Source organism: Rhinatrema bivittatum, chromosome 6 (assembly GCF_901001135.1).
Source record: "Rhinatrema bivittatum chromosome 6, aRhiBiv1.1, whole genome shotgun sequence".
In the NCBI taxonomy this organism is placed as follows: domain Eukaryota; kingdom Metazoa; phylum Chordata; class Amphibia; order Gymnophiona; family Rhinatrematidae; genus Rhinatrema; species Rhinatrema bivittatum.
In genome coordinates, this window is record NC_042620.1 from 13,973,931 (window position 1) to 13,982,378 (window position 8,448).

At 46.0% G+C, this 8,448-nt stretch overlaps 1 protein-coding gene across 1 annotated transcript; it reads left to right on the plus strand.

Annotated features, from left to right (window-relative positions):
* Positions 1-5,922: 5,922 nt before the first annotated feature.
* Positions 5,923-7,449, plus strand: LOC115093416 (tigger transposable element-derived protein 3-like). The gene has a single exon (XM_029605110.1). The coding sequence runs from the start codon at positions 5,923-5,925 to the stop codon at positions 7,447-7,449; it is 1,527 nt and encodes a 508-aa protein (XP_029460970.1).
* Positions 7,450-8,448: the final 999 nt, after the last annotated feature.

An 8,448-nucleotide genomic window follows, 5' to 3' on the forward strand; every position in this document is an offset into this window, starting at 1 on the left:
TTTCCCCCACCCTTGAATCAGAGAGCAACGTGCAATGTTGGAGTTGCATCAGACATGTAGTATCAGGCTTATTGGTTAAGGGGAGTAACCACCACACCAGCAAGTTACCCCCATGCTTATTTGTTTTCCCAGACTGTACAGTTCAATGTCCTTGTTGGTTGTTGTGTGAATCCAATCCTCTTTTCCCCCCCTGCCACTGAAGCAGAGAGCAATGCTGGAGTTGCATCAAGAGTATGAAGGGTTATTGGTTAAGGGCAGTAACCTCCATGCACCCTTCCTCTTCATTTCCATCTCTAGCCTTTAGGGATCCATAGTGTTTGACCCATGCCTTTTTGAAATCTTGCAGCATTTTTGTCTTCACCATTTCCTCCGGAAGGGCATTCCAGGCATTCACCACCCTCTCTGTGAAGAAATATTTCCTGACATTGCTTCTGAGTCGTCTTCCCTGAAGTTTCATTTCGTGACCCCCTAGTTCTATTAGATTCATTCCAGTGGAAAAGGTTTGTTGTTGATCGTGCATCACTAAAACCTTTCAGGTATCTGAAGGTCTGTATCATATCCCCCCTGTCCTCCTCTCCTCCAGGGTGTACATATTTAGGTCCTTCAGCCTCTCCTCATAAGTCATTTGATGGAGACCTCCCATCATTATGGTCGCCCTTCTCTGGACCACCTCCATCCTGTTTCTGTCCCTTTTGAGATACGGGCTCCAGAGCTGAACACAGTACTCCAGGTGAGGCCTCACCAAGGACCTGTACAAGGGGATTATCACCTCCTTTTTCTTACTGGTTATTCCTCTCTCTATGCAGCCCAGCTTTCTTCTAACTTTAGCTATTGCCTTGTCACATTGCTTCACCATCTTTAGATCACTAGACACTATCACCTCAAGGTCTCTCTCCTGTTCTGTACAAAGCAGCGCTTTACCCCAGATGCATGACTTTACACTTCTTAGCATCAAACCCCAGTTGCCATATCTTTGACCACTCTTCAAGCTTCCTTAAATCCCGTCCCATTCTCTCCACTCCTTCCAGCGAGTCCACTCTGCGTCAGATCTTAGTATCATCCACAAATAGACAAACTTTACCTTCTATCCCTTCCGCAATGTTGCTCACAAAGATATTGAACAGAACCAGTCCCAATACCGATCCCTGTGGCACTCCACTTAACACCCTTCTCTCTTCAGAGTAGGTTCCATTTACCATCACCCACTGTCTTCTATCCATCAACCAGATTGTAATCCAGGCCACCTCCTTGGCGCTCACTCCCAAGCTTCTCATTTTGTTCATGAGTCTTCTATGCGGGATCGAATCAAAGGCTTTACTATAATCCAAGTAAATCACATTGCGTGTTCTTCCCTGATCCAGTTCTCTAGTCACCCAATCAAAGAAATCAATCAGATGTGTCTGACAGGACCTTCCCCTGGTGACTCCATGCTGCCTCGGGTCCAGCAATCCTCCTGACTGTAGATAGTTCACTGTCCTTTCTTTCAGCAGTGACTCCATTAATTTTCCCACCACCAAGGTGAGGCTGACCGGCCTGTAGTTTCCAGCCTCCTCTCTGCTCCCCCTCTTGTGAAGCGGGACCACCACCGCTCTCCTCCAATCCTGCAGCACCGCTCCCGTTTCCAGGGATCTATTGAACAGGTCACTGAGCAGACCCCCCATGTATCTGTACTAAAAACACCAGAAAGGATCTTAAATTTAATTCTTCTTTATTCTAGGAGCCAGTACAGCCTCTATAGAACCAGAATTCTGGCTCTGCCCCAATCAGCAATCTTAGTACCACGTTCTGAAAGACCTGAAGTTGGCCTAGAGGTTCTTTTTTTAGGTAACACTTGATGCAAAGAATTACAGTAGTGGAGTTGACTCATTACTAAAGCCATGGGGCAAAACCAGGACTGGATTATCCTGTTCGCTTGACTAGTGGTGAGACTGTAACCCTACTGAGTGTTCTCATTGGCCTGTGGCCCGGAGAGGCACCACCTCTGAAGTGCACTCTCAGTGCCACTCTTTGGCTGGTAAAGGCTGCCACAGGATGTTTGTTTTGATTAAACTGTATATTCTACTGAGCAAGGGCTGCCTCATATATTTTTGTACAGCTATGCATACATCTTGTAGCGCTATAGAAGTGCCAAGAAGTAGTGGTAGTAGTAAAGAGCATATTGAAGTCAAGGAGACAATCAATGCATAATAACTAGAATTTCATTGAGTCTCATCTTTTGTAGCCTTCTTTAAAAAAAAAATGAGTTTAAAGGATGGTCCAATGGCTCAGGCTTAGCACTTGGATTTGGCATCCCCATCCATCAGAGTTGGTTTGGTCTGGATGCACTATGGAGGTAATACCCACAGTATTACATACATAGAAACATAGAAATGATGGCAGAAAAGGACCAAATGGTTCATCCAGTCTGCCCAGCAAGCTTATGGTAACACCAGCCCGCCATACAGGTCTCTCCCATAAAGATATCAACAGGGGGTGGCATCTGCTGTGGCTTACAAATTACCCCCATTCTTATTTTCTCAAAATGTTAAAATCAGGTCCCTTGTTGGTTGCTGTTTGAGTCCAATTCTCCGTTACCTCTTGCCATTGAAGCTGAGAGCAATGTTGGAGTTACATCACAGGTATAAGGCTTATTTGGTAGGGTAGTGACCGCTGCATCAGCAAGTTACCCCTATGCTTATTTTTCCCAGATCGTAATATTCATGTCCTTGCTGGTTACTGTCTGAAACTAATTTCAATTGTCCTCTTTCCTCCCTGCCGTTAAAGCAGAGAGCAATAATGAGTTGCATCAACAGTATGATGGTTTGTTAGTATTTGTTAGTATATGAGTTGCATCAACAGTATGATGGTTTGTTAGTATTTGTTTTATGTAAGGGCTCCTCTCAAACATTATTTATACGTTGCCTAGTTCACTATATTATCTGTTTTATGTAAGGGCTCTGCCCAATGGTTTGTGTTCACTGTAAACCGATGCGATGTGCAAACGGTCATCGGTATAAAAGAAACGTTAAATAAATAAATAAATAAATAGGGTGGTAACTGCCACACCAGCAAGTTACTCCCATGCGCTCTTTTCCTCATTTCCATACTCTAGCCTTTAGGGATCCACAGTGTTTATCCCATACCCCTTTGAAATCTTTCACCATTTTTGTCTTCAACACCTCCTATGGAAGGGCATTCCTGGCATCCACCACCCTCTCCATGAAGAAATATTTCCTGATGTTGGTTCTGAGTCGTCCTCCCTGGAGTTTCATTTCATGACCCCTAGTTCTATGAAACTTCAGGAAGGACGACTCAGAACTTCCATAGTGCATCCAGACCCAACTAGCTCTGATGAATGGGGATGCCAAATCCAAATGATCTGCCCTGCAGTGCTAAGCCTGAGCCATTGGACCATCCTTAAAGCAAAATATTTAATGGCAGGGCTGCAAAAGATGAGACAATGAGATTCTAGTGATTGTGTATTGACTGTCTCCTTGACTTGAATGTGCTCTTTACTACTACTACTAGTTCTTATAACTTCTATAGCGCTATGTGATGTATGCATAGCTGTACAAAAATGAGGCAATCCCTGTTCAGTAGACTATACAATCTAATCAAGACAAACATACAGGACAAAATTAGAAACATAGAAGTGATGGCAGAAGAAGACAAAATGGCCCATCCAGTCTGCCCAGCAAGCTTCACACTTTTTTTTTTCATACTTATCTGTTTCTCTTGGCTCTTAGTAATCTTTTGGTTCTATTACCCTTCCACCCCCACCATTAATGCAGAGAGCAGTGCTGGAGCTGCATCCAAATGAAATATCTAGCTTAATTAGTTAGGGGTAGTAACCCCCGCAATAAGCAAGCTACACCCATGCTTATTTGTTTACCCAGACTATGTAATTCAATCCTTGTTGGTTGTCTGTATATAGATCCACTTTTCTTCATTCCCCCTGCCCTTGAAGCAGAGAGTTAAGCTGGATATGCATTGAAAGTGAAATTTCAGTCTTTCTCCCCTGCCGTTGAAGCAGAGAGCTATGCTGGATATGCTTGAAGTATCAGACTTCCTCCCCTGCCGTTGAAGCAGAGAGCTATGCTGGATATGCTTGAAGTATCAGACTTTCTCCCCTGCCGTTGGAGCAGAGAGCTATGCTGGATATGCTTGAAGTATCAGACTTTCTCCCCTGCCGTTGGAGCAGAGAGCTATGCTGGATATGCTTGAAGTATCAGACTTTCTCCCCTGCCGTTGAAGCAGAGAGCTATGCTGGATATGCTTGAAGATTGGGAATTTCATTTATTAAGAAAATGATTAAAAATTGAGACTGTACACTGGATAGTCGGGGGTTAAAATTTAAAAGCAGGGTCAGTGGGGTTTTAGATGAGATTTAAATAAGGCAAGAAAGACTCTGTGCTTTCCACCACTTAGCATGTGGTGGAAAGCACAGAGTCGGGAATTGACCTAGAGGATAGGAGTGACTTGTCTGAATGGAGTGCAGGAGGAGTGGTTTAGCGAGAGACGAGAGGAGATGTATGGAAACCACGTCAATCACCTTGTTTATAAAGGTTTCTATTATAAATGTACATGTTATTTAATAATTTTTACATTCTCTTTTTTTTTTATAATTATATGCAGGAAAAGAATAGCAAGGGGATGGAGGGACAAGAGAGAGAAAGGAGGCTATAAAGAGGGGTGAGAAGGTGAAAAGTGGTGGGTACTGCTCAGCGTTTTCCGGTACAGATGATAGAGCCTTACATATGCTCTCTGTACCTGCAGGTGGGTGCCACCAGCACGGTAAAGCAGCGGTTGGGAGCAGGAAGAGGCCTCCTACTGCCAGCAGGGCAGGTCTGCTATGGTCTCGCATAGACTCTGCCCCTCTGTGGTGGTGCTGCTCACCTGGCAGGTGAGCGAAACACCCTCTGCCACATAGGTAAAGTCAGGGCGAGCAAATCCCTAAGTACCTACAGCTCCCCATATAATAGGGTAAACGCACAGGATTTCCCAGAAACAGGAGCTATTGTGAAAGTACGTCCTGAAATAAACAAGAGCCACAATCATCATTTGGTGCACTCGTGTTTTATAACATTTTTCAGCACTGATTTATTTAGATTTAGCTCACACCTTTTCATTGGTTGGCTGAAGGGCAATTAAGATTCAGGTACAGTGGGCATTTCTCCCTTTCTTTTACCGAAAAATTCACGCGCATATATTGGACACATGGTAACTGACACAAAAGGGGTGGACTTCGTGCAAATTTGAATTTTGTTAACTATTTTCCCCTTTCTGGAAAACACTGCAGCCTAAACGAGCAAAACCGGAAAGAAGGGCTTCTTTGCCCGTCCCAAAAATGGCCGCGCAGCGGATCCGGCGCCGTCACGTGGCCGCCGCTGCCCTATCTCGGCGTGACCGCTTTTCCAGCGCTGCTGCCGTTTCCGCTCTCGCGGGACCCCGGGGCTGCCCGCATACGCGCCTGTCTCCTTAAAGGGGAACAAAACCAAAGCAAACCGCGAGGGCGGCCGAGAGGGAAGGAGCTTTCTCCGCGGCTGCGGGGACGGGTGGTGGCCGCTGTCCAGCTCGGTGCAGGGCGGGAGGGAGAGGGAAGGAAGCTGCTCCGCTCGGGCTCTGCTTGTGTGCACGGCTCCTTCCGTTTGAGTGCACACGAGGAAAGCGGGCTCCGGCCGATGGCTGGCCGGCTGCCGAGCGCCTGTGCTGGATGGGAGCCGCGGGACGGCAGGCCGCTCTCCCCCCACCCTCTCGCGCGCACGGTGCGGCCCGAGCTGTCCGCCTCAGCACCTCGGCTCCCCGCGCCCCCCTGCCCCTGCAGTGCCCTTTGGGAGCCCCCCTCCCCCCTCCTAGCAGTCTGTCGAAGTCATTAAACCTCCAGGCCCATCAACCTGCCTCCAGCCCCCTGGGAGGGGTGGGGGCCCTCAGTGCTGGACAAGGATGGATTACAAATTGAAACGTAATGTGCTTTCCTTGGCCAAAAAGATTGAGCTGCTGGCCAAGTCTTCACGACCTGGTGTGGCACGGAAGGATTTGGCAAAAGAGTTTGGCATTGATGTCTCCTGTGTGTGCAGGATCCTGAAAAACAGGGACACCCTCTTATCAGAGTGGCTTAAAGGCGGCAACCAGGATCGAAAGAGGAAGCGCGATGGCAAAGATGCCAGGATCGAGGATGCCCTCTTTCGCTGGTTTACGGCTGCTCGTGATCACGGAATCCCCATCTCTGGGCCGGTGCTGATGGAGAAGGCCAGGGACTTGGCAGTGGCAATGGGTATAGAGTTCGAGCCGACGTCTGGCTGGTTATCCAGGTGGAAGAAACGCAATAACATTGGAAACAATAGATGTCAAAAAGTAGACTCTAGTCTTCAAGCTGTAGATAATTGGTATCTAAATACCTTACCCTCACTACTGTCTGATTACAGACCTGAAAACATTTATAAAGTAGATGAAACTGCAATATTTTTCCGTGAGATGCCCGACAGAGTCTTAGAAAGCAGTGATGTTACTGGCTTTAACCGTGCCAGGGAGTACGTGACAGTTATTACCTGTGCAAACTCTACTGGAAGTGAAAAAATGCGCCTGCTTGTAATTGGGAGGTCAAAGAGGCCGAGGTGTTTCAAAGGAGTGACAATGGATGCCTTACCTGTTCAGTATGAGGCAGACTTGTACACCAGGCTCAGCATTAACATTTTCCAGAAATGGGTACGTGGGATTGATGCTAAGATGAAGCAGGTTGGAAGGAAAATAATTCTGTTTATTGATCACTGCACAGCGCACACTGCTGGAGATCTAGACAATGTGAAAATTGTTATCTTACCTCCTAAATCACCCCCAGCCATTCAGCCCATGGACCAGGAAGTAATCCGGCATCTTAGGCAACACTACAGGAAACAGATTTTTACCAAAATTATTGGGGACTTTGATGGCAGTGACCCACAGTCTGCCATTGATTTGGCACGGAGTATTACAATCCTGGATGCTGCACATATGCTGAATGCTGCATGGAAAGACGTGCAGCCTGAGACGATCCGGAAGTGCTTTGCCCTAGCTGGACTCTGGAAGGAAGTTGTGAACAGTGACCTTCCAACCCCTCTTCCAGAATGGAATCCTTCTACTTGTATACCAGTTGTTGGTTTTCAGCCCTTTCCACTCGTCAATATTAAAACTGAGCCCACAGAGGAGGTGGCAATTGCAGAGATTAGCAGCGTGGTGATACAGCATCATGGTGAGCCGGGTGCAGTTTGCCCAGTTGAGGAAGAGGCAGAGGAGGAGGATGATGATGGTCCTGAAATTGTGCCCCCAACCACCCGTGAAGTATGGGAGATGATGCGACGGATCCGCAACTATGTAGAGACCCGGGAGAAAAATGACTTTGAGTGGTTTTATTCCTTTGAGAGACGGTTAGAAAGCTTGTCTGAGGCAAACGAAATACACTCTAAGATAACCAATCTCAAACAAGAACTATAACCTGACAAAGTAGTTTTGAGTACCTTGATACAGTGATTGGTGTAGGTAGAACACAGCTATTTATTTCTGGTGACACACTGGTGCAGTTTGTTTGAAATGACTGAATCCATGGGGAATAATTCATCAGCAGCCATCTTAAAAAGACTGTAAGTCCATTTAGAGGGTTTGATGATGTTGCCACTTTTTCCTTGTTGGGCTACTAGAGCCTAGAGATGGATTTATTTACCTTATACACAGCTGGTCATATTGTGCTATATGGTGGGGGGACTGGGGGTTGGGGGGGGGGGGGTTTTAGGGAGGAATGATGGCAGAAAAGATGCAGAGCTTTCCAGTGAATGGGACTTCTGGCATGTGGACAGAGGAAAGACTGCATTGGTGGCACCAGGAGGGAGAGCTGTGGGGCTCCAGCTGTGGTAGAATGCGGTAATACAGACTCTCCCTGGCGTTATCCATTGACATGACGTTCCATGGACAGCATTCTGATGTTTGGGCGCCAGAAGCAGAAAAAGCACTCCATATAACTTATTAGCAATTCGTGCATTCCTGAAGGCTAAACATAGCAGTATTATGGGGCAGTGATCATTCTAGTTATGGCCTCTGACTACTGATCATGTCATCCCTGGATATCGAAGAGTCACATTTTATTATATGTAGGGCTCTCAGTTTCAGGGTATTTATTTTGTATGTTTTTCTTTCTTTATCTTCCTACAATTTATCTTTTCTTATGCAATCTGAATCAGATATTCAACATTTGTTTATTCCTTGTTTTGGTTACAGAGTTAAGTGCAAGTGGTTAAGTGGTTAGACTGAAAAAGATCAAACTTCTGGATCTTTGGGTGCAAATGCATAATTCTTCCTGAAATATGAGATACAGTCCTGGATGTTTAGTCCCCTTTTTAAAATGAAATGTTCATTTTGTTTTATGTTAAAGATATTGGTGCTCTCCCTCAATCTCTTCTTCCAGTTAACGCCTTTACATCTTTTTCTCTTTTTATTTCT